This window comes from Ascaphus truei, chromosome 1 (genome assembly GCF_040206685.1).
Source record: "Ascaphus truei isolate aAscTru1 chromosome 1, aAscTru1.hap1, whole genome shotgun sequence".
Classification (NCBI taxonomy): Eukaryota; Metazoa; Chordata; class Amphibia; order Anura; family Ascaphidae; genus Ascaphus; species Ascaphus truei.
Genome location: NC_134483.1, coordinates 186,140,805 through 186,168,074, shown reverse-complemented (window position 1 = coordinate 186,168,074; position 27,270 = coordinate 186,140,805). Strand labels below are relative to the sequence as shown.

At 43.2% G+C, this 27,270-nt stretch overlaps 1 protein-coding gene across 2 annotated transcripts in view; it reads right to left on the bottom strand.

Annotated features, from left to right (window-relative positions):
* The window catches only part of AOPEP (aminopeptidase O (putative)), a 490,654-nt gene that overhangs the window by 201,828 nt on the left and 261,556 nt on the right, over nt 1-27,270 (bottom strand). Inside the window, exons 6-8 of one of the 2 annotated variants that reach the window (XM_075599100.1) lie at nt 22,137-22,326; nt 17,592-17,701; nt 290-392 (exon numbers count right to left, since the gene is read on the bottom strand). In XM_075599100.1, the coding sequence (XP_075455215.1) occupies nt 290-392; nt 17,592-17,701; nt 22,137-22,326 (403 nt within the window). The remainder of the gene's footprint in view (nt 1-289; nt 393-17,591; nt 17,702-22,136; nt 22,327-27,270) is intronic. The other variant, XM_075599108.1, reaches the window with a different exon arrangement.

Here is a 27,270-nt window from a genome sequence, read left to right as displayed (position 1 = left end):
TTAATAAAAATATTAATATTAATAATATTAAAAAAAAGAGGACATAGGATCCTTCCAGTGTAAGATTTCCTCTTATGATACATCATTGGAATGTTTCACTGGGGTTTTTTGTTTGACTTCTAGATCAATATACTGTAACTACAAATATAGGATAAGCACAGTATCTGCCGTCTAAATTTAACATTGATCGAACTCACATGGACATATGTCTTTTTTTCAATCTATACTATGTAACTGTATAACTATGTAGGGACTGTGAACAAGGAGAATCCTGAAATATGTAATGTACCTTCAAATAATGAACTTGCATGAAGGTTTTCTCTGGATTAAGGCCATGTCTGACAATGGATGCCCCAGAATCACTCACTTCTCCTGTAGTCTCTCCATGAGGCCTAAAAATATGATACCAAACATGAGAACTGTTTAAATATACCTGCATTTTGATGAAATTACAATTTAATGCATCAGCACGGGGCATCATATATATACATACACATATTTCCCATACAGATTACATATCAAGTATAAACTGCTAAAACTCATTGATTCTTCATTCTACCAGACATATCGGCTGCTTTTGATATTATTGATCAGGCTCTTCTCCTTCACATTCTCCACTCCACTAGTAACTATGGAAAGACTTCAAGTGAATGGGCAATGAGGTGCTTTTCGGCACTACAAAGTATCTTATGAAGAAGCACCGTCTAAATAATATGACCCGGTATATTAAAGAGTGTAATATTCCCTGCTAAACCAGGTTCTATTCCTTCATTTTCTATCATAGCTAATAATACAGTCTCCCAAATATGCATGCTTAGGCATTATACATTTGTATCCTCCTCTCCCTGAATCCTGCCCACTTTTGCACCACAACAGTGCCAAGATCTGTAACTTTACAACTAAAACTCTTCTGCATGCCCTCTTTCTCTGACGTTGTAACATAATCTATCCAGATAATTCTCCACATTATAATCTATCCAATACTATGCTAGAATTGTTTCCCTCTCTCGCCGAGATCTGTCTCTACCTGCCTCCCCCTGATAACACTTGGTTTCCTACTAAATTCTGTATTACTTCTCTTTCTAGGCTTTGCTCTCCTGTGCTTCTTAGCTCTGATTTCTGCGATGTTCCTACTCGCTTCTTGTGTTTTACCAAAGACCTGTCCATTGTCTACTCTCTACCCCACTTCTCTCCAGTTTCCTTCCGCACATGAACACGTTCTCACTTGCCACTCCCTGCCTTTGGAACTCCCATTCCTTCACTATTCCACAAGCTCCATCTCTTGCCATCTTCAAGAGCAACGTAAAGAAATTAGCCTGTGTAAGGAAGCATTTCATTATATTCAACAACAGATCCTTCACAACATTACACACAAGGTGTTCTTTATCGCCTTTAACACAAACACCATTAATCAGTGCACTTCTACTGCCTGGGAAACCTTTTTTCTTCTGGCCCATATTGTCCTGTATTATGTTTGCTATTTAGCACCTATAAGGCTGCGGCCCCCCTGCCGCTGGGTTTGCTCATGCTTGAGAGCAGTGACGTCACCAACTTTCCAAGCATGAGCGCTCGCTGTCCTGCAATCATTTTAGAGCAAGAGGGGGGGGGGCGTTTAAGGGAGGGGGCGTGTCATTAGCTGGATCGGGGCTGTGTGTGTCTCTGTGTGTCTCTCTGTCCCCCTTCCCTCCATTCTCTCCTTTCCCCCCTTCCATGCAAATGAGAAATTAAAGGCTAGATTACTTATTCACGTGCTAATTACTAAAGTCCGATACGTGGCAATATTGATCTCATGACCAACTATACAATGTATGCAAATAACCAAACTTTCTCTACTTGCTGGCCCAAAGAAAAAATAATGCAAATAAAACCTTTCATGCCCCTCAACAATTTATCCTCAGAGTGACTGTAGCCCGTGATCTTCTGTCAATTACAGAATAATTCTCATGTGAAATGTCTTCAACATTTCAAATCAGGAGCTCGTCTCATTTGTCTGCACTGTGCCGTTGACTAAAGTGTTATGCCCGGGTGCAGCCTAATATAGGGCTTGTGGCAGAACACGTGGTAGACAGCCACGTGGTAAATCAACCAATCAGATTGGTTGATCTACCACATGCTTACGGCTCTTACCAACGATGTCAGACATTGGGAAAAACATCCCTTCCAACTTCTGATGTTACTGCCTAGCAATGCAATTAACATTTTATCCTGTTCAAAGGTGAAATCTGCACAACAATATTTATTGATGTCCGCTCTTAGAATGTCGCCTGCTGAGTAACATTCTTTTATGTGCTCTGCTGGAATTATTTCAAGTTTTCATGGAATGCGATTAAAAAAAATGTATCAGCAGTTCCCTCTCATAGTACAGAATACTACACACGTACTGTATTTCTTTTGATTTTTGATTTTTTTTTTCTTGAGGTATTGCCTCTCTAAAAAAAAAAATGCAGCTTCCACAATAATGAATGGCTTTATGGTAAAGCAGCAGTCCGTGCCATTGTTTTGTGGAAATCTTCTCTTGCCCTTTTCATTTTTTAAATCCGATGCTTCGTTTATGAAGTGGTTGAAATATTAGGTGTCCTGGACGTTAAAATGAAACTCTTCCCGGAGCCCAGTGCCGTGTAAAAGGTTACCATGATAATCAGAGAAGCCTATAGATTAAGAGTGCTTTTAAACACATTATTTTTTCATTTATTTTTTAAAGCGCAGGACATTCTCGGGGTGCAAGAAACTTATAGAATACAAGTTAAACTTATACAGGTTCCAGGAGGATTGCTGATTTAATATGATTATGACCCTGACTGTAGCACACAGGAATCAGGGTGATAAAGAAACCTGAAGCCAAGCTTTGCATGTGGCCACACTTACAAAAAGGTCTGTTCTGAAATACCATTGTCACAAACACACACACAGTGTATATGTAAATGTAACATTATAGCAGAAAACAAGTTTGAGATATTTGAGCGGGGTGAAAGCCAAATCATGACAATGGCCGAGAATATAGAGGACAGGTATTTTATTTCACTTTCGAGTATTTGTTTAAAAGTTCACAATACTGAACCTGACAGAATGAATAGCTCTTTTCATCTTGACTCCATCAAGCTGACGAGAAGCATTAGATAAGAAAGAAAAACCTGCCTTTTGAAAAGTCTTAAGGGTAGGTTCATGAAGGTGCTATGCACATAATCACACAAAAAACAAAGACCATATATTTTTGCATTTAGGTTTGCAAAGACCATATAGGTTTGTTTGCATTTTTTACCTACGTTAACCATTTGAGTGCCAAAGGGGCCACGGGCCTGAGTGCCACTGCCAGGCCCGTATTTCCCAATAGGTCCACTTGGCCCTGGCCTAGGGCAGCAAAATCAGGGGGGGAGAGCGGCATCTCGGTACCCCACTGCTTCCATTTGCCACCTTCGGAAGATATAGTAAGGCTGGTGCTCCGTCACCACCCTCCTCCTCCAGTTGTGCAGCGTCTATTAACTCTGTGACATGACATGGTGACACGTTGCTATGACAATGCAATGTCACGTAACATCATCATTTGATGCTGCGATGCTGGAGGAGGGCAGCGGAAAAAAAAGGTGAGTGCTTAAAACTGGCCATGGCCACAGCACCTCCGATCGCGTGACTGCTTCTCTAAAGTGGTCACGTGATTGCTCCATCACGAATAATGGAAGGGGAGGGGATGATTCCTCCCCTTACCGTTCCCGATCAGTGCCGATCACATTTATCCCCCTTTCCCATTCCTGATCAGTGCAGATCACATTTATTCCCATTCCCGATCAGTGCTGATCGCATTAATCCCCCTTCCTGTTCCTAATCAGTGCAGATAGTGTCCCAGGACTGATCTCCCCTTGCAAAACAAGCAGCACTTTTGGACATAGGTGCTACATCCTTGGGTCCCTTATGTGCCAGACCCCATGATGTAGTAGCTACAGATGTAGAAAGACTTACTGTCCTTGGCGCCATGGACGAACAAACAAAAATCTATGTGCTTGGGACTGTGTCTCCCGCGATCGCGGTGCTTGGGACTGTGTCTCCCGCGATCGCGGTGCTTGGGACAGTGTCTCCCGCGATCGCGGTGCTTGGGACTGTGTCTCCTGCAATCGCGGTGCTTGGGACTGTGTCTCCCGCGATCGCGGTGCTTGGGACAGTGTCTCCCGCGATCGCGGGAGACACTATCGCAAGCACCGCGATCGCAGGAGACACTGTCCCAAGCACCGCGATCGCGGTGCTTGCGATAGTGTCTCCCGCGATCGCGGTGCTTGGGACAGTGTCTCCCGCGATCGTGGTGCTTGGGACAGTGTCTCCCGCGATCGCGGTGCTTGGGACAGTGTCTCCTGCGATCGCAGTGCTTGGGACAGTGTCTCCTGCGATCGCGGTGCTTGGGACAGAGTCTCCCGCGATCGCGGTGCTTGGGACAGTGTCTCCCGCGATCGCGGTGCTTGGGACAGAGTCTCCTGCGATCGCGGTGCTTGGGACAGTGTCTCCCGCGATCGCGGTGCTTGGGACAGTGTCTCCCGCGATCGCGGTGCTTGGGACAGTGTCTCCCGCGATCGCGGTGCTTGGGACAGTGTCTCCCGCGATCGCGGTGCTTGGGACAGTGTCTCCCGCGATCGCGGTGCTTGGGACAGTGTCTCCCGCGATCGCGGTGCTTGGGACAGTGTCACCCGTGATCGCGGTGCTTGGGACAGTGTCTCCTGCGATCGCGGTGCTTGCGATAGTGTCTCCCGCGATCGCGGTGCTTGGGACTGTGTCTCCCGCGATCGCGGTGCTTGGGACAGTGTCTCCTGCGATCGCGGTGTTTGGGACAGAGTCTCCTGCGATCGCGGTGCTTGGGACAGTGTCTCCTGCGATCGCGGTGCTTGGGACAGTGTCTCCCTCGATCGCGGTGCTTGGGACAGTGTCTCCCACGATCGCGGTGCTTGGGGCAATGTCTCCCGCGATCGCGGTGCTTGGGACAGTGTCTCCCGCGATCGCGGTGCTTGGGACAGTGTCTCCCGCGATCGCGGTGCTTGGGACAGTGTCTCCCTCGATCGCGGTGCTTGGGACAGTGTCTCCAGCGATCGCGGTGCTTGCGATAGTGTCTCCCGCGATCGCGGTGCTTGGGACAGAGTCTCCCGCGATCGCCGTGCTTGGGACAGTGTCTCCCGCGATCGCGTTGCTTGGGACAGTGTCTCCTGCGATCGCGGTGCTTGGGACAGTGTCTCCTGCGATCGCGGTGCTTGCGATAGTGTCTCCCGCGATCGCGGTGCTTGGGACAGAGTCTCCCGCGATCGCCGTGCTTGGGACAGTGTTTCCCGCGATCGCGTTGCTTGGGACAGTGTCTCCTGCGATCGCGGTGCTTGCGATAGTGTCTCCTGCGATCGCGGTGCTTGGGACAGTGTCTCCTGCGATTGCGGTGCTTGGGACAGTGTCTCCTGCGATCGCGGTGCATGGGACAGAGTCTCCCGCGATCGCGGTGCTTGCGATAGTGTCTCCCGCGATCGCGGTGCTTGGGACAGTGTCTCCCGCGATCGCGGTGCTTGGGACAGTGTCTCCCGCGATCGCGGTGCTTGGGATAGTGTCTCCCGCGATCACGGTGCTTGGGACAGTGTCTCCTGCGATCGCGGTGCTTGGGACAGAGTCTCCTGCGATCGCGGTGCTTGGGACAGTGTCTCCCTCGATCGCGGTGCTTGGGACAGTGTCTCCCACGATCGCGGTGCTTGGGACAGTGTCTCCCTCGATCGCGGTGCTTGGGACAGTGTCTCCCACAATCGCGGTGCTTGGGCTGGCTGAGTGAAGGTGCTGTGAACCTCGGGAGCATTTTTTCTCTTCTACTTGGGACAGAGTCTCCCGCGATCGCCGTGCTTGGGACAGTGTCTCCCGCGATCGCGGTGCTTGGGACAGTGTCTCCCGCGATCGCGGTGCTTGGGACAGTGTCTCCTGCGATCGCGGTGCTTGGGACAATGTATCCCGCGATCGCGGTGCTTGGGAAAGTGTCTCCAGCGATCGCGGTGCTTGCGATAGTGTCTCCCGCGATCGCGGTGCTTGGGACAGAGTCTCCCGCGATCGCCGTGCTTGGGACAGTGTCTCCCGCGATCGCGTTGCTTGGGACAGTGTCTCCTGCGATCGCGGTGCTTGCGATAGTGACTCCTGCGATCGCGGTGCTTGGGACAGTGTCTCCTGCGATCGCGGTGCTTGCGATAGTGTCTCCTGCGATCGCGGTGCTTGGGACAGTGTCTCCTGCGATTGCGGTGCTTGGGACAGTGTCTCCTGCGATCGCGGTGCATGGGACAGAGTCTCCCGCGATCGCGGTGCTTGCGATAGTGTCTCCCGCGATCGCGGTGCTTGGGACAGTGTCTCCCGCGATCGCGGTGCTTGGGACAGTGTCTCCCGCGATCGCGGTGCTTGGGATAGTGTCTCCCGCGATCACGGTGCTTGGGACAGTGTCTCCTGCGATCGCGGTGCTTGGGACAGAGTCTCCTGCGATCGCGGTGCTTGGGACAGTGTCTCCCTCGATCGCGGTGCTTGGGACAGTGTCTCCCACGATCGCGGTGCTTGGGACAGTGTCTCCCTCGATCGCGGTGCTTGGGACAGTGTCTCCCACAATCGCGGTGCTTGGGACAGTGTCTCCTGCGATCGAGGTGCTTGGGACAGTGTCTCCCTCGATCGCGGTGCTTGGGACAGTGTCTCCCGCGATCGCGGTGCTTGGGACAGTGTCTCCCGCGATCGCGGTGCTTGGGACAGTGTCTCCCACGATCGCGGTGCTTGGGACAGTGTCTCCCGCGGTCGCGGTGCTTGGGACAGTGTCTCCTGCGATCGCGGTGCTTGGGACAGAGTCTCCCACGATCGCGGTGCTTGGGACAGAGTCTCCCGCTATCGCTGTGCTTGGGACAGTGTCTCCCGCGATCGCGTTGCTAGGGACAGTGTCTCCTGCGATCGCGGTGCTTGGGACAGTGTCTCCTGCGATTGCGGTGCTTGGGACAGTGTCTCCCGCGATCGCGGTGCTTGGGACAGTGTCTCCTGCGATTGCGGTGCTTGGGACAAAGTCTCCCGCGATCGCGGTGCTTGGGACAAAGTCTCCTGCGATCACAGTGCAGTGGGTGGGTCCATGGTTCTAAATGGGACCCCCTGCAGTGTTAATCCATGTGTGCTGTGGCCACAGCACCAAAGACGTTAAGCCTTACTACATCTGTACGTGTTGGGTCGCCCAGAGGGTTAACAGACATATTCTTGCCCATTCCAACAATGTCAGAGGGAGACGAGGGGGAAGATTACGGAAAGACAAGAAAATTACATTAAAGACAACAAAAAATATTTTTAATTTAAGTAATAAAACGTTCACAGAATGCCAGAATAAAGTTATCAGTAAGGGACTCACTTTTGCTCCCACTATTGGACCAAATAAATTTGGTCTTTATGTTGACACACATAAGTTTCTGAGATCACTTACATTAAAAAGATTTTTTGCCAATAAAGATGCAGAAACCAGGAACCGGACAGATAACAAAAAAGCTATAGATTCTAGCACTTCTGAATTTGTACATTCCAAATTTAAACCTAAATCTCAGTTTTTCCCCAAATTTGCTAAAGGGAACCATTTAGAGGTGTTTTTTCAACTAGTTAAAAAAGACCTAGAAAATTTGAGTAAAAAAGACAGACAGCACAATAACCTTACAAGGGAGGAGAGAACTGCTCTTGAGGAACTCACAGCAGACAAAACAATTGTAATAAAACCTGCAGACAAGGGAGGGGGTGTTGTAATTATGGACCATAGCTATTATATGCTTGAGTCCAAAAAATTTTTGGGAGATACAACTACCTACCTAAAACTAAAAGGCAACCCTACCAACCTATATAAAATAGAACTGCAGTCTTTGCTTGAGGATGGGAGAAGACGGGGAATACTGGAAGAACATGAGTTTCAGTTCCTAAATGTTGAGGACCCAGTATTCCCCGTCTTCTATTTTCTACCAAAAATTCATAAGAACCTTACACACCCACCGGGAAGACCAATAATTTCAGGCATAGGGTCACTAACTGCCAATCTGTCTGAATTTATCGACAGTTATTTACAGGATATTGTAAAACAACAAAAATCTTATATCAAAGATACCAGAGACGTAATTATGTTTCTCAGGGATATCCAATGGCAGGATAACTATATATTGGTCACCACAGATGTAACAGCACTATATACATCTATAAGACACACTGATGGATGTAGGGCTGTCCAATTCTTTCTGGAAAAAGAAGGGAGAATTCCAGAAGCACAGATAGAGTTCATTATTAAATGTATCCAATTTGTTTTGAATAAGAATTTCTTTTGGTTTTGTGATGAGTTTTTTCTGCAATTATGTGGAACCACTATGGGGACCAAATTCGCGCCCAGTTATGCGAACTTACTAATGGCCCTTTGGGAAAATCTGTATATATGGTCCTGGCCAGGTCTGGACGCGAATTTGGTAACCTGGCGGAGATTTATAGATGATATCATTTTTGTGTGGAAGGGTACATTGGAGGACCTAGATCTATTCCTCCAGTACCTCAATAACAACGAGTTTAATCTTAAATTCACTTCCACCATAAGTAAAACATCCATAAACTTTCTGGACCTTACTATATATTTGGATAACAATGTTATTAAAACAAAAAACTTTTTCAAAGACGTGGATGCTAACAACTACATCCTACAGTCTAGTTGCCATTTGAATAAATGGATTAATAATATACCATATGGTCAATACTGTAGACTGAAACGTAATTGCACGGATAACAGTGTTTTTGAGGAGCAATCCAACGTGCTGTCCAGAAAGTTTGTGGAGAGGAATTATAATCAGGATGTCATCCAGAAAGCTTTGGCTAAGACCAAGTGTACACCAAGAGAATCTATGCTGGTCCCAAAAGTAAAGGACACTAATAGTGCACTCATCAAGGTACCATTTGTTACACAATACAATAGAGATGCACATAGAATTAATAAAATACTAAACTCTCACTGGCCTATTCTTAAAAATGACCCTATCTTAGGAACTCTTCTACCCGACAAGGTTCAAATGATATATAGAAAAGCACCTAACATTAAAAATAAGGTAGCACCAAGTGCACTAAAAAATGTTAGTTTAAACAGCAATCCAACCTGGTTGGACCCCCCGAAAGGTTTTTTCAATTGTAAATACTGTACTGCCTGCAAATATAGCTCTAACATTATTGATAGCTTTCATTCTAATACTACACAAAAAAGCTACAAAATAAAACAACATTTAAATTGTAGGTCCAATTTTGTAATCTATTTACTAGAATGTGAATGTGGTCTACAATATATTGGGAAAACTATAAGATCTTTAAAAACCCGTATATTGGAACACATAGGAAACATAAAAAGAAAATTGACCACACACAGTGTTTCAAATCATTTTTATTTATCACACAATTCAGATCCTAAAGGGTTAAAATTTAAAGCCATCGAACAGGTTATGCCTCACTGGAGAGGGGGTAATAGAGATAAAGCACTGATAAAAAGAGAATCATATTGGATGTTCGAACTAAAAACCATGTCTCCTGCTGGTCTGAATTTGGAATTTGATTTGAAACCTTTTCTATAATGTTACTTATGCCCTGTTTCTTGTTTCCACAATAGATTTCATCTATTCCTATGAATCAACTATGCTTTATAATTAGCTAGTTTCCCTGTTCTGACTCATATTGTTTTACTTATTGCCTATTTATTTCATATATACCTGTTTTTATGTTTATATTTTTATAATGTTTATTTAAACATTTTTTATATCTATGCATTAGCATTTTTAAAGATACATTTCTGCATTAAATTTTCAACATTGATTGATTGTATTATTTTTTGGACCTCTGCATATGTAAGATGTAGAGGGATTAATTACATGTCTCTTTCTATCTCATGTGTATCCACTCAGTATAATCGTTAACCCAATTAAAATCTAGTTAGCCATTCACCAATAGGAACTAAGTTAGGGGTATATATGCATCCCACACCCATCACAAAGTCACTCCTGATGAAATCGATGAGATGAAACGCGTAGAGTGACGTCTGTACTACTGGCCGGAACCCCTAGAAGCCGATGACATCACTTCCTGTGCAGTTGGAACGCAAACCAGTGACACGCACGCCACGGAAGGAGGGGAACCAGATACACCATCTATCCGGCTGCTGAGATCCACTGCGTGTGATCGAAATGCTTTTAAACTTTTGAAATCATGTGAGTGTAATACCTTTCACTTACCTTTTATAAATTCTTGGTATACAGTCTGCGCTATGTCCAGTCTTCTTTTCTAAGGTCTCTTGGATTCTATATGGGGCTGAGATTGATTTCCTGAATACAGTGTGACGTCCATACTCTGGGAAAGATACCTTTACGTGCCTTTAACCTTCTCACACTTGTGAGTACATCTGCATTAGATCAGCCAATTTATTTAATTTGTCACAGCAATATTGCACTATCTATATACATTTTTGTTTTCACATATCCCTGCGCTTCCCGGAGATTCATCCCCATTCCAACATAAGCATTTGACATATTAAGTGTCTGGGAAGTGAAAATCGAGCTCTCCCTATAGCCCAATGTAATCTACAGGTTACCTTAGTAACCTCAGATGCTGGAGATGAAGAGAAACATACTTTTGAACACTAAAAATACATATTTTTCAATAGATTACAAAATGCTCAGCGGGCAAGATACTAACATTATTGGCGATACATTCATATAGGCTTCTGGGGGGGATGCTGCAGTAATGGCTATTTCACGTGATGACGCCTATCATGTGATCTTTCTTATGAACCTACCAGTGACATACTGCGGTCCATGCAAACCTGGTGCAGTGACCACCCAGGATCCCTGAATTCCTGCACATACAAATGTGATGTTTAGTGTTTGCAGGTAAAGCTGTACTTACAGGTATACAATAAAAACAGCAAATTATTGAAATAGCATTAAAATACTATTGAATGCACCAACCTCTTACCACACAGGCTAACCCTATTTACCCAGGCAGAGAGATACCTAATACACTTATGTTTGCTTTGGCTGTTTGCATTTCACACAACATTACCTAGACTGTAGACTCTGCAGCAGGCTTGGCCTTCACACTGTGTTTGCTCTCATTCCTGTATTTTGTTGGTAGTTATAGCTACCTCTATTTTTAATTGTCTATGATTTTTCCATTGTAAAGCATTGTGTACATGGATGGTATATAATACAAAATAGTAATAAGAAAATCAAGAAGACCTGGAAACAGATGGCACAGTTATATATCTATTGCGTGTCTAACCTAAGTAGCTGTTTTTGTGTTAATACTACAGAATATGTCAAAACACTAACTGTACAGTAACCTCAATGTGCACTTTGTGTGAGGAACATTAAGGGGGGAAAAGTTCTCTCATTCTGTACAACATGCAGGGAACTGAACGCTCTTTGTAAAGACAAATTCTACATAAATACATTTTTAATAAGTCCCTATGGAAAATATTTTACATTGTTACTGCTGGTGCTCTACAAAATGTGCCCAGCAAATAATCTGGGGAGCAAAGTGGCTTTTCATTAAGAGGTGTTGTTGCGGTACAAAAGAAGGACACGCAATGGGCATGTTTGCAATGAGCTGCAAGTCATAGGATACCTCCAAGTAAAGGGCTTACCGCTTAGTAAATTGGGTCCTCTATCTTAAATGGAACCATTAAAGAATGAACGGTAACCCTGGCAGCCTTTACAAGGCACTCTAAAAATCCCCCAAGTGACTGCCCCCAGTGCTTTACGTTTATACTTATTAATGAGAAGACTGCAAAGGAAAGGGATTGCCAGAAATCACCAAGCACCATGAGATAAAGGCTCTTAATCTTATTTGAAAACGTATAGTATTTACAATCGTGCATGTAGTTGTGAACTGCAATGGGTTGGCATGTCTGTAATATCTGTCATTGCAATGTTCTGCAGGTGTGTCCGACTCCACTTCTATAGTCTCTAGGAGCAGTGCGGGGGACAGAAGAATGGGGAATTTCATGCTGTACCTTTTTGCTTCTTGACACAAGTTTAGGTATTTAAGTCTTATGTGAGGGTTATATATCTTCATGGTGGTAGCAAATGTCATGGAAATTATGAGCTGCTACAATACAAGCCTCCCACTCCTTTAACCGGAGGCCCTAAAGAATTTATGATTGTCAGACTTCCTGTCGTCAACCACTCCCAGGATTTTCTATCTGACAGAAATCCCCCAATACCTGTTTCTTATAATTACTAACTATTATGACAGGACAATAAAAAAAAAAAAAAGAACAGACTGGAAGAGGAAGAATACATACTGTACAGAAGTCACAAAAAATACATGGCTTAGTTTACTTTTGTATTCAAGCCCCGCAGGGTTATATAAAAATAATAAAAAAAAGAAGACAAATCTAAAATGAACTATATTACCCACCTGAATCAGGCTAATATATTTCTTCATCTGTAAAACAAAGGGAAACAATTCTCTAGATAAATCTTATATCTCTGAAAATTATGTTTGTGCTCTAAAAATATTCTTGACAAGAAGTCAATCAGCAGCTGTTAGTCACAGTTGTATGGTGACAGGTGATAAGCTTTCTTCTATTGTGTCTATAATTATCAACAGACTGCACATGTACTTATGCACACCAGCACCGCACCATTTATATCTGGAGTGTCCAATGTATCACTGTATATTACTATGAGGATGTGGTTTAGCTGGAAGACACAGCTCATTTCAGTTTGCAACAGTTGTTTTTCACTGGCTTTAGGTCTCTCTTTGATGCCCATTAAATCAGGCTGTCAAAAGGGAGTATACAAAGTCTCAGAGAGCAGGGTGTGGTTTACAGAACAATATGTATTTTCTTCTTGCTAATCCTTAGAGTGGTACAGTCAGTAACCTGAGAGGGGAAACTGGCCGGCAGGCATATTTCCCTGGCCTCTGTGTCTGTGACAGGGTATGGTAGTGGTTACTGAGCAGAACAAAGACTAAGGCGGCATTCCAGAATTAATCGCTATGTTTGGGAGGTGCATTCTCTTTCCTTCCTCCACTCCCTAAATGTATACCCTGGTTTAGGGCATCGTGTGGAGGGCAGGTCCAGTGTCCTTGGGCACCTGGCACCGCCTCTACCTGCATTTGCCAAAAAGCATAGATAGATAGCATCTGCTTTTACTAAGAATGCATGGGCTCTTGTTTTCTACTTTTCATTGATTTCCTTTAGTCTGCCAGTTCTGCACTCATTTTCCCCTCTGTCTGCGGTTACAAAATGAAGCAACTATTAAGACTTCAAACGAAGGGCTTTGTTCGGGAAATAAGAGTCCAGGGTTGTTTTTTTTTCTTTTTTAACAGAAGCACTTGGAAAATGCCAAAAGGCATTCATCCTGCACCAAGGCCCACACATTTTAAAAGAAAAGTACACTATAAAAACTAATAGTGATTAAAATCAGATGATTTTTTTTTTCTCTGTGTAAAACTGATGTCAGATTTATTTCTGAAGGAAGCTTTGTTGGATTTTTATTCCTTTTTGAAAATTGATAAACCCTGTATCTTAACATAACGTATACTGGAATATACCAAATAAGTAAACATGGGAAGGATGTTGATCCAGGAGAGAAATCGGATTGCCATTACTGGAGTCAGGAAGGAATTTAATTTTCCCCTTATGAGACAGCATTGGATAATGTTTCACTGGGGTTTTTGTTTGTCTTACTCTGGATCAAAATACTGTAAATATAAATATAGGAGAAGCATCTGTCATCTAAATGTAACATAGGTTGAACTCGAACAACGCGTTTCACATCATGACCAAGCATCCGACGTGCATCTTTCTGACCCCAAACGGCCACCGTAGTGTTCCCTGGTTGCTGTGGATTCAGTCCTGCCTACCGGACGCGGAAGCAGGAGCGTAGTGAGCTACTGCGACTAGAGAGACTGCTGACACCGGAGGGGTTGTTTTATATGTAATTGCTGTATTGCTCTTGCATTTGTTATTGTAATAAATATCACCCGTAACACATCTTGTGGTTATAATCTGTCACCCAAATATGGGCAACACGAAGGGGATGGCAGTTGCCCCACCACAGAGCAACCGAGCCTAGCATACTCAGGGTGAAGAGAGAGATATATCTTTCAGGAAGAAGAAATTATCTGTACACCAAGGAACCTACAGTATGTGGGCATTTAACTCTCACATGGCCGTGCGAGTGTAATTTCTACTTACTTTACCATCCACCCCCATCCTAGTGTGACAACACTACAGTGGTTAAGGTCATTACATCACATTAACTTGTTTTTCACTGTTTATTTCCCACTATTTGCGCTCCTGCACCTTTTTCCTACCACTCCACGAGGACCTTGGGAGGATCCTCCATTGGGTTGAGCGTCATCTGTCTGGCTAGTATTATATAATTTGATTTACATCAATGTATATTTCTATTAGCGGCCAGATATACTGTCCTTGTTAAGTCTTAGAGGGTCCCAAGATATCTCCCACAAGTACAAAAAATTACACAGTACACAGGCTTAGCTTAACATTTACTAAATGAGTGTGAATGTTTACAAGGCCAGAATTCATTCAATTTGTTTTTAAATATCACAGAATAATACCACTGGTCATTTTAGGTATATTGAAATGACACTTAAAGATGCCCACACACTAAATTACACCTGCATGCAGTCATAATATTCCAAACAATGGACACTGGCATTGGCATGTTCTCTGAATAGTACTTAATAAATAGAGCCAGAATACAGACCTATTTGGTGCAATGAATCGGGATCAAGTTTATTTCTAATAATACATGCTTTGTAGACTGAACGTTGAACATCTTTACATTCATGCTTTGGGCAGCGACCACTATTATAAAATAAGACAAGGCACGAGCCTTGTGGTCTATTGCTCAGGTAGAACATAATGAGAAGGCAAATTTCACCTTAACTTCATGTCATGAGACCATCAAGCACTAGTTCTGTATAAATAATGTGCGCTATTTATTCCTGGAACAATGTACCTAAAATAATATGTATGTCATCTCTTTCAAGTGAATGTAAAAATACATTGATAACCTGTGGGGAAAAGTACATTGTAAAAGCATCATTTAGACCTCAAGTTTGGAAATGAAGAGTAGTGTGCCCCCAACTAGTATGACAAAATCCCAATTACAGGGACTGATACTGAATTTATCACCTATAAGATGATCAGCATTTTGTTCGCCTCATATCACTTAAATACTTCTTAGAACAAGTCACAAGCATTCCTTGAATTGCAACAAGCTAGTGAAACAGGATGCATGTATTTATACGGTGTGTATTACAGTATATCCAGGGCTATTTTTGTAACTATTTTGGGGAACTCATGAGAACTGTATTCCGGCACCTTTTATTAGGGATTAACTTCACACTCCTAACAGTGATTATACAATTATTAGCAATGGGCTGGGATGCTAACAGAGTATATACATGCTTTTTATCTGACATTTTAATTTAAAAGCTGAATTATTTATTGTAGTTTAGATATAAGTTACCTTTCCCTTGTTTAGATTTCAAACACCCCTTTTCCTAGAAAAACACCACTTTTTATACTCATACACTGCGAAGGGTTGTATCACTTAGTCAGAGGTCAAGTCACTCACTTATGCAGTACGCTCCTTTGAGGATGCACTTGACAAACTCAGTGTCATTTGAATCAATGCTTTGTTGGATTCAATGAGATACTAGTAATCACTGTGATACATGCAGACAAATGAGACACCTACAAAAGGCAATTTTGTTTGGTAACCCCAAAAATGCCCTTATATACAAGAATAGGTGACACAAATAACTTGTAATTGGACTCACAATGGGAGCTGGAGTTTGCTACCCTATGCTTTGTCAATAATCTTACCCTTGAGATTAATAAAGGTTAGTTTAACTGATCACGATGTTACACTATGTCTGGTTATAGAGTGCTAACTAGCTGAGTTCTTTCTCTATATTATTGACAATTAGTTCATTTCTCAGCGCAGCACCCTTTCCTATATATGTTCTTCAGCCACACGCAAACAGGCTGAGCAGAGGTTAACTCCCCTCCCCTTCTCCCCACAGGTATTTTTTCTACTCTATGCTTTCCAAGAAATCTTGACCCATTTTTGAGAAGTCTTAGATAAGCTCTCACACTGAAACTGGTAGTTTTCAACAGTGTTGTTGTACGAAGATATAAAAAAAAACACAGTTACAGAACATTTTAGATATAGATCTTAGATATAGATCTTTTTTAAAATCTATTTTAAAAATAGATTTTCAGTAAAGTAGTGCTGCAATCCCTAGGTTAGTTGCTAAAATAAAGTCCACATTGTTAAAGTATTTAAGAGATTGGGGCACAGATTTACTAAGGGGTGCTAAGACAAATGGTTTTAGCAAACACCATAAGGTATTTATGGTGCTGCAAGGTATCATATGGCTCCACACCGCTAACCCTGGTGGTTTGTTTGTAATTTTTATGCCATTACTAGCTTTTGTGCCCGGCTTCGCCCAGGGAATGTAATGTATAATACATCTCCCCGCCTCCCCCTCCCCCCGCTGCTGGCACATCTCCCCAGCCCTCCCACCCCCCGCTGCTGGATGTAGTGTGGGGTGAGATTTGTCTCTGTCTGTGTGTCTGTGTGTGTATATGTCTGTGTGTGTGTCTCCCCCTGCTGCCGGAACATGTCCCCGGTCCCCCCTCCCCCCGTGCTGGCGGCACATCTCCCCGCGCTGCTGTGGCATGTTCCCTCGCTGCTCACACATCTCCCCACCCCCCCCCCCCATTGGTACATCTCCCCACGCTGCCGGCACATGGCCGCCCCCCCACCCCCGCAGCACTGGTACATCTCCCCACCCCCGCTGCCACATCTCCCCCGCACATCTCACATCACACACATAGACACACAGCCCGATCCAGGCAAGGACACGTCTTCTCCATTACTAGCCACGCCCCCCGCCCCTACTCTAACAGATTTGCTGGACAGCTGAGGGAAACTTAGAATGTCCATAATTTGGGAGGTGAGTCACATTGGAAGCTCAAAATAGTTGCGTTGACCTACAAATCCACAGCAGAATGTCCAATGAAAGTTTTGTTGTGCTACGTGGTGCAGTTTCTGAGATTTCGATGCTTCGGACAAACAAACAAACAAACAGACGGAATCCAACTAAGAATTATAGTATAGATAAAAGTCCTAAATCAGGGGTGGCCAACTCCAGTCCTCAAGGACCACTAATAGGTCAGGGTTTCAGGAGATCCCTGCTTCAGCACAGGTGGTTCAATCAGTGGCTCGGTCATTGACCGAGCTGCTGATTGAGCCACCTGTGCTGAAGTAAGGATATCCTTAAAACCTGACTTGTAGGTGGCCCTTGAAGACTCCAGTTGGCCACCCGTGTCCCAAATGATGGACATAAACATTGTTTTATATGATACGTTTTTATTTTTGTATGGGAGTGATCGTTATGTGTGCACTTCATTGTATCTGAAGACTTTTCAGAGCCTTAATTGCAATGCATTGCTGGTCTCTCTAGCATTGGAGAGGAAAATGACCAGGGAAATTATGAAGAAATAGTGGCAACTCTGGAATAAATACAAGGGATACCTCAATATTTGTAGCTCTTCCTCTGAATTTCTTAGTTCATCAGTGAGACGACGCCATCGAAGCAAAGCTTTCAACTCATTCTGGGTTTTAGCTTCTTCTTGTGAGACCTGCTTAATGAAACATAATCATTGTTTTATCATAGTCCGTAGTGTCCTTGCAGGGTGCTAAGATATGGATACTTTCCACATTGTTACAAGCCAAGACAACAATAACTTGTTTGATATACACAAATATACTGTAAACTTAACTTCATCTGGTGGCTCGTGAATGGCCTTAACGTGGCCCTTAGACTGTCTACTTCTGCTAATTTAATACAAGTTGCTTAGGCAGCTAAGGGCAGGGTTTCTCACTGAAACTCACTTGTAATTAAAGGTAAAGCAAATTTACCATATATATGCTACAGATATGATAAATGTTTGCAAAATGTTGAGTTATTGTAATTTTTAAGCATTTCAATGTATCTAAAATTACATTCTGCTAGGCTTGTGGTCCTTCTACTACTAAATTATTTCTGATCCGGTCTCTTTGGAGAACTTATTGAAGTTAGTTCTGCTTTATCATTACCAGAAAGTGAACATTCAAAATGCAGATTGTTAATAACGTGCATCTTACAATTCGTACTAACATCAAATATCTTGGTCAACTGTAAAATATTTTTTTTTAGATATATTTACGCTGTATATGCAGTTGACACAAGTTTCTTTGGTAGGCAAAGTTAGCACCAGCTAACTATGGCGAAAATGTTAATCCTTAGGATTCAATCTCACATGATCTGCACAAAAAGCATTATTTTTCTCGTTCAATACATCAAAGCTGCACCGCTACAAAATAACGCATTTTTCAAGGCGACCGGTAAAATTATCGAGCAACATCAAGTGGTGAAGAATACAGATGAAAAAAGAAGACGGCTTTTAGAACGAACAGAAAGCAGAAATACCACCAAAGAAAATTCGGCAAGCAACATGCCGCAGGCCACGGATGACCTTGGATTACAAATAGGTCATTGGCCCTTGGATTCTTTTTTATGGTTGTGTTTGTTTTATGACATCTGATTTTGGATTCTTTTTTATGGCTGTTTACTACATCCTGATTGGCTGCTGCTGGGTAATGCAGCCAATCAAGAGGTGGCGTCAGAAGCCGGGGGGTGTGGCCAAGCAGAGGAGGAGGAGGAAGCAGCATGGACAGGAGAGAGAGGAGTGTGTGTGTGTGTGTGTATATTGTAGTGCCGACGATTATTCTAAAACAAACCTGGGGCAATCTCCAAAAAGACCCAGGAACATGCTGGGTACATGCTGCAACATTTCACACATTTCTGCAGACAGACTAACGGCCCATCGGATTAACAGCGGGGGTCCCTGGCAGTCCCATTCAAACTGAATGGGACTGCCAGGAACCCCTGCTGTGTTAATCCGATGGGCCATTTAGCCTCTGCAGAAATGTCACTGAAATGTACCCAGCATGTAAACTGGCTAGTTTAAGGCAAGCTTTAGAATACTCGTTGGCTTGTCTGTATGTATATGTATGTGTGCGTTTTTGTTCTGTGCTGGTGTGTGTGTGCGTATTCTGTCCTGGTCTGGGTGTGTATATTTGTTCTCTCTTGGTGTGTGTACAGACGAGACAACAAGTATTCTAAAGCTTGCCTTAAACTAGCCCGGTTACATGCTGGGTGTAACCTGGCTAGTTTAAGGCAAGTTTAAGGCATTTCTGCATTGACTAATGACCCATCGGATTAACACAGCAGGGGTCCCTGGCAGTCCCATTCAGTTTGAATGGGATTGCCAAAGACCCCAGCTGTTAATCTGATGCGCCATTAGTCAATGCAGAATTGCCTTAAACTTGCCTTAAACTAGACCCAGCATGTACCTGGGTCTTTTTGGCGATTGCCACTGGTTTGTGTTAGAATAACCGTCGGCACTACAGTATGTGTTCTGTCCTATGTGTCTCATGTGACTCTTCTGTGACTGACTGTCCTGTTGTGGGGGTGCCTCAGCAACTGGGCACTGTGATTAGGGTGTCTTGAGTTAAAAAAAAAAAGGTTGAAAACCACGGATCTAGAGCCACAGTGATAATTAATGGGTTTATGTTTTAATTTTTTTAAATTAAATTATTTGTAATGTATTTTATTTTTAATACATCTCTTTTTGAATGACCAAAAGCCCTATTAGCCACATTTGGCTAATAGGGCTATTGGACTTAAGTCTAGAGGAGGAACATTAGGTTTCTTGGGGGGCAGGGGTAGGGTCATAGGTGGTAGGGGCATAGGTGATAGGGGTAGTTGCCCTGGGGAGGGTGTTAAGGCCCCCACAGGGGTTGTTGGAGTTAACCCCTTGCTTGCCTTAGCGGTTAGTAAAGCATGCATGGCAGTCAAGGGGGGTAGGTAGTGTAGTATTATCCCCTTTGATGCCTGTGGTATACATTTGTAGCTAATGGGTTAATGCAATTACTATATATTATAGGGTTCTATAGTAAAAGATATTACAGAATCCTTTGAGAAATATTTGTAATGCAATCGCAATGTGGGAATTGATGTGTTATTAATAATAGTGTGCTAAAAAGTGCAAAAATATGTCTCAGCAAAAGTATTTCATATCCAATCACCAATTCCACAATATGAATGAGACAGAAAACATCCTTTTATGTTTTTGTTTAATGTGGGAATGTTTTGTGATGGTGCAACCATCATGCAGCCACAATACAATCATGGTGCACGGTTTGAAGCTGAAGAAGGCTGCCGGTGCCTCCCCCCAGCCTGCCTCCCCTCTCCCACTGTCAAACCTCTGGCAACTGATGTCCTTTCCATCCTTTGTTCTGCCAGACAGAAGACATGCCAGATCGATTCATAAGGATTAACATTTTGGCCACTGTTTTATTTGAAAACGTTGCCATATCAACCGTACTGGCTGGACACACTACACTTGCGCAAAGAGGCAGCCTTCTTTGTTTCTAATGACATTTATGACACTGAAGGCATCAGAAACGCCTAAAGCATCAATGCCCCACAAAAGGTTTATTTATTTTATTATTAGCTCAACCAGGGAGAAATTATTTTTGGATCCAGTACCTCTGGAATAATGGAGTTACATAGGTTGAGGAACTGTGGATTAGCTCTGGGGAAAAACTGATTCAGGTATTTAAAAAAAAATGTTTTTAAAGCAGCATGTATTGATTCATTGCAGGTTGTGATGCACTTTGATGGACCTACATAAAAGTTCTCCATAAAATGTCATTGTAGTGTACAGAGCTCTCGTCTCCCCACCGGTCTCTTCTAGTGTATGTGAAATGTATTTCCACTTCAATTTAATCTATAATAAAATCTCATGTTGGTCCATTACAAGATATCACACCGACGCTGATCTATCTACACCCAGCTAGAACCAATATGGCCACAAGAACTTTGATATCAATCACCAATTCTTCTGTCATTCCTTCTGTTTTGCTGCTTAAACATGTGACTGCATCTACCTTTGAGAGGCTCCATTAAGCACTTGAAACGGTCAATTGGTAAAAAATAATCTTTTGGTACTGTGAAAATTAAAGGATGAGAAATAATGACAATATGTTTGTGTTTTAATTTTTTTACACGGAGGGTTTTTGTCACTTTTTTACTCACCGTACTGGAACTTACTTTGAGTAAGTACTAGTAAGTACTAGTTTGTAGCTACGATCAACTTCACAATGCAAGGCCAGCAACTAATCTCACACTGATGAGACCAAAAAGGTCTAAACAGCTGTCTATGAGTAGGTTTGCTTATAATGCAACTGCTTTAACCCAATCTTTGTTGTAAAAGCCGCGTAATAAGGCAGGCATAAGCTTATAAGAGATCCATGTTATAATGGATCAGATCAAAAAAAATAACACACAGAGTAATCATTTGCATGTCATTGCCCAGAATCCCTGGCTGCAGCGGAAGTATTGTGTGTTGCGTGACTATGGGGGAAAGGTATATTTGTAGACCTGTCAGATTCGTGAATGTACTCATAAATGTTTTTTGTCTTTACATGGTCGAGAAGGGCTTTGCTAGTTACACTACTCAAGTCTTTAAAATGTCCTAAATGCAACTGCTTGTACACTTTCACTTCGTCAGCTTCATTTCCACCACGGAGCTTATTAGATAACAAAGTTATGCCACTCGTTGAATATGCTGGTCATCTGTAGGGCAAATCACTTCACCGATACTGTGGTCATATATCCCGATGCTGCCAAAAGGCCCTGAAACTGAAGTGTATGACAGAGTGCTGTACCCAAGTCAAGTGCAAGTACAGAAGATTGCTAACCCAGGACCAATAAGAATTTGTGCAATTGCATAAACGCAAGTTTGTCACGGATTGTTTGTCTATTCGGAATGCAAGATTTACTATAATTTGTCCTTACACAATACCTATTATTTGTCGCTGCAAACCTGTCTGGCAGTGATTAAAAAAGGAGAAACCCTGAGTTTAAATAAAATGAACGTATAAAACAGTTACAAATTTGTATATCCCCATTACAAGATTTTAGGAGTGGGTTCATCACAAGTGCTAACGGACTATTATGTCAAATATTACCTTTTGTACTTTTGCTAAAAATACATCTTCCAAATGGGTAGCAAACCCTTCACTTATCCATTCTTCTGTCCAATCACGAGCACCAATTGCCAATCCAAACCAGGCGTGTGCTATTTCATGGCAAACACGTGTCATGCAGAGTTGGTTCCTTCCAGACAGCACACTCTGAGACAAATAGATGATGTGTGGGCTGGGTTATAACAAAATAAAGAACAAATTACATTATGCAGTAATCCTGCTGCAGCATGAACTGCTCAATTATTATGTACTCTATTAGCTTTGTCATCTTATTATTAATATGTGCATGCCAGGTCCTGACAGGTCCTTTGCAGTACAGATAGCAAGCAAATGAAGTTGAGCCTCAAAAGCATTAATGTTCATTTTTGTCATCCCTGTAATTATAAGATTATTCTAGCACTACAAGATGTATGTCTGATTTTGAACAGCTAAAAGCACAAATAAGGATGGGGGGGGGAAACAAACAAGACTAAAAGGATATTTTGCTAAAGGTACATCATTACAGAATTACATAACTTAACCTAATAAAATGCACCTTAATAATTGATTATTAAAGTTTTGTACGGGTGCTTCACAAGAAATAAAAAAAAGAAAACAGAAAACTTGCTCCGACATTTGAAAATATTGTGCAAATGAGTTTCATTGTTTCTGGTACAGCAGGAGCAAAAATCTATACTAAAGATAGCCCATCAGGAAGGAGACGATATAGAGCGCTGGACTGTTTTGTCTATTCTGCTCTGTGTTCTAAATTAGAGCCCTGCGGCTCTGCTCTGCTTTACCCTTCCAAAATAGGATGCATCTTAAATCTGAACTACCCATTGAAAGTAAATCTTAATGAAGTAGCTAGCCATTAGGATTATGCTAGATTTTACAGTGTGTCACGGTAGGGGGGTCCCCGAGGCTGAAATGAATGCGGTTCAGCTCTGGAGACCCCCTGCTTCAGTACTATGTTATTAAAATAAAATAAAAAGACGTGCGATCGTCTATTAGAGGCGCGCAGGGAGAGCGACTGATCTGTATCACTCTTACTGCGCATCTCTTACACACAGGTGCAGACAGGTAGGATTCACACAGCGCGAGTCCCATTCAGAACCAGGGAACCCCGCTGCCTTAATCCCCATAGGCCATTGAGTCTGGCCGCGGGGATTCCGCAAGCACAGGTGAATAAAGAACGTGACCGCAGCGGATTTCGTGAGGCGCATAATGTTGCATCGGTAGCGTGTGACATTGTTAAACCAGATAACACAACACATCCCGTTATAATGCAGAGTTTGCATAGGATTCAAAGGCAGTGTTGGTGCAGACTATTACAACACATTCCACGAAAATGCACCAGAAGAAACAAAGCCTGTCACATCCGATATTTTACTTGGCACAATATAGTGAAGATCTTTGTGATGAACGCAGTATAAAAGGCTACTTCATATAGTATATCCACATGGTACAAGATGCCTGCCTGACCAGTGTAAGGCATTGTGCTGACTCAGAAGAGTCCAGGCATGTTGTAATTTATAAAATCCCTGCACATGAGCGATCCTAGAGATTTGACAAACGGGAACTCTGCCAATGTTTTAATCCAACAATCAGGCATTCATCTGTACAAATAACAAGTGGAGATGTGTGAACCTGCCTTCGTTGGCTTTGCCGCCGATTCGATTGAACTTTCCACAAAGTTAGAAAAACCTGCAAACATTCTGGCCAAAGTTGGTTTGTCTTCTTATTCTATAAAGATGACATCCAATGATAAACCTAGCTATTTTAGTTGCAGTTTGTTAAAAAAAAAATCTATATATATATTTAAAAGAATCAAATTGGTTGCTATTTCCTCCAAGGGAGTACTGTTTTTGACTTACAGGTAGGGCAAATATTATGAGGATGTGCACAGTATTTCTCAACAGTTATCATATTAAATACATCAAAATCCACTGTATGATAACCCCTGTCTTCTGGTGAAGCAGTTTGATGGGTTGCACATACAATGAACATACATAAAGGGGAGCAAACTTTGTGAGGCTCAGAGCACGAAGTGGTTAGGATATGACTTGGGCTGCAGCCAGGGTGAAGAGAAGCGCTCACGCTCGGCCCGATCAGATTGGCGAATCTGGATGCACACGTCCAAAGTGTGGTTGCGTGCTCGCGCGCTTGCCACGGCGCTCTGCTTGGGGAGACACACAAATTAGATTTTAGGCGCGATGGCGCCCCCTCCCTTCAGTAACACGCTCCCCCACCCGCGCTCGCAACTTTTATCTGGATAGGAAAAAGCTCCTGCCCAGTCAGCGCCTGACGTCACGCCTCTCGAGCATCAGCGCGCTTCTCTTCACCCTGGTCTAGCCTTACATTGAATAAGAACAGTAAAGTCAGCCAGGGCAGGTTGTATAAGGACAGTTCAGGAATATTAAGCTGGCATTCATCAACTCCTTACTGGTTCTGTCCCTCGCCCCCCCCCCCCCCCCCCCCCATTGCTCCTGAGTAAGCTTTCATAGGCTACCTGTCAAGGGAGTCAATTGTGACCTTGGCCTTAATATGAATCACATTAATTATTTCTCTGTGGGAAGGGACCATAAAACCGTAGAGTTATGATTTTCTGTGGTGCAACTGTAAACCCGACAAGCAATTTTATATACTTGGAAATATAAGTCAAGTTAACAAACATGTGTAACTGAACCTTTATGTCATCATTATGTATGTTGTATTCTGCAGTACAGTAACAAAAGATATAATAATACAGTATACATAGAAAGCATACATATGTAACCCCCCGAGTGATGCAAGCAACACACTCACACTGCCCCATGGCAGGTTCGTCTCCAGTGTGCTATGGGCATGTGACTGGTGATGGACATAAGTGTAGCCAGTAACAAATGCAGTGGGACGAAGAGTGGGAGGAGCCTTTAAGAGGGGCGGGCATGACACATATGGGTCAGATCTGCACAAGCATGAATTCCTTCACGCTCAATCGAGTGACTCAGGGCTAGTCTGGGTACCGTTGATAGTGAGTCGAGAGTTGCCAGAGTGAGGGCAGTGCATTGTGGTGAGAGGCCATGTGGCTCCATGCCGGGAAACAGCATTGCTGTCGAAGGGGACTCTCAATGGCTGCAGTTAAATAGGTACCAAAGCACCTTTGTGAAGTACAGGTCTGCAACACTTTAGTGCATTAAGAGCTCCCACTGTGTGCCGGCACCATCACATAACAAGGATTGGGTGGCCCACGCTCAACACTGACATACACCCGCTCAACGTTTTGTGAAGTATTATGAAAAATGCTGTATTATGAGTGTAGTGATCCTTTGCTGAGGATCACAATGTTCTTAAAACTGGGTAATGATTATATAAAATCAGTTATCCCAACCGCTGTGTACTTATTTCCCGCCGTCTGACCACAAGCCACCTGTGAAATATCAATTAGCACTTGAGGACTCAGGCCCCCCACCTCAGCACCTTGTATCAGTCTACGGCCTAGAAGTACTGTAAGAGTGGTTACACATATATACAGTACAACATGTCATAGATTATTATTTTGTTTTTTTACATATATTATTCAAAAAAATGAACATATATTATCTTGTTTGACTCATGGAATCTCTGTAAATTGGTATTGCTGACCTGAGGAAGAGAGAGAGAGAGAGAGCTCTCGAAAGCTTATCTTATAATAGCAATTGTTAGTCTAAATAAAAAAAGTATCACCTAATGCTGAAGTACATTTTACTCTGCAACTGGACTAACACTACACTTTATGGTGTAGACAGTAACCTTGTCAGTTAGGATCCCTAGAGAAGATGAAGGAAGTCCAAGATAAGTGCAAAGTCTAAAATGGCATGCACCTGAGGTGCCTTAGTAACGAGGGGACCCAGATGCCAGCGGATCGGCACTAATCACAGATCTACATATACATTCATCACAGGCTGAAGTGGAAGTGGCAGTAACCATAATGGCTAAAGGTATTTGGTTACGTATACCGGTCCCACTAGAATCTCCAATGGGCCTAGTATTACCGAAATAATAGGGAAAGAGGTTCCACACCTATTAGGAGGGGGGCCCAGGTCTTATTACAGTAAAATGAACAAGATATGTACCTTCATTCAAGTGTTATGGGCACTGATCAAATAACAGTATTCATGTATGTCTGATTTAAAATACAGTGCAACGTGTCAATATATGGATGTACAGTCCCGATGCTTGGGGACACAAATAAATGACAGTTGTGCTATAAAAGTTCCTGGTGCCCATTATTATACAACCTTGCTATGTCGTTGCCCAGCTACCTGAGTCACAGTAAACCATGCAAAGTAGCCATATACACACCAGACTGATGTAACCTCCCTATGGCTGGGCTAGGAAGGGTTGCATTTGACACCCAACTGGCTGGTGGAACAAGAGAGAGAGAGAAAAGAAGAATGTTTATGTTTTGGCCATTTGATGCCGAAGCGTTTGTTTTATGTGGACTATGAAGTGCAAAGCTTTCCCCATACACGAAAGTTCAAATTGCATCAATTCTGAACATGGAGTGATACACTTAAAATGGCAGTGGTCCGCACTCGTCTACTGCAGAGCCAAAATGGCATCTTTGAGGAAATTGTGAATGTATACAGAACATACAATAAATGACTTTTGATGAAACCTAAGTTTACTTGGGGCTGAGAACCCCTTTACAGCAAAATCGCTGCGAGCCATGCCCCTCACTACCAAAAACATTTTCAACAAGTCAAAAGGGACAGTGTTCCCACCCAGTTTATAGGAACAGAGTTCCCACCACATCAAGAGAAACAGCGTTTCCCGAACCAGTTAAAGAGGGACAGAGTTTCCCAAATGGAGCATATAGCGGCAACGATGTGTGGAGCCCGCGGCCTAGTGGCGCAAAGTATGCGGCCATGCCCTCCTCCCCGGAGGGATGGAGTTCTCCAACAGATAGTAGAGTGGCAACGATGTGCGGAGCCCATTGCCTAGTGGTGCGAAGTATGCGGCCACGACCTCCCCTCTGAACTATACCGCGACTGTCTGGGGATACAGATCAATGCAAGTAACGCCCTAATCCTGCCCATTTGTTAGGGGAGGGACTGAGTATTACAGAATGAAGAAAGCACGTGGAACAGGGAGTGACCCTATCACGCACGATCGT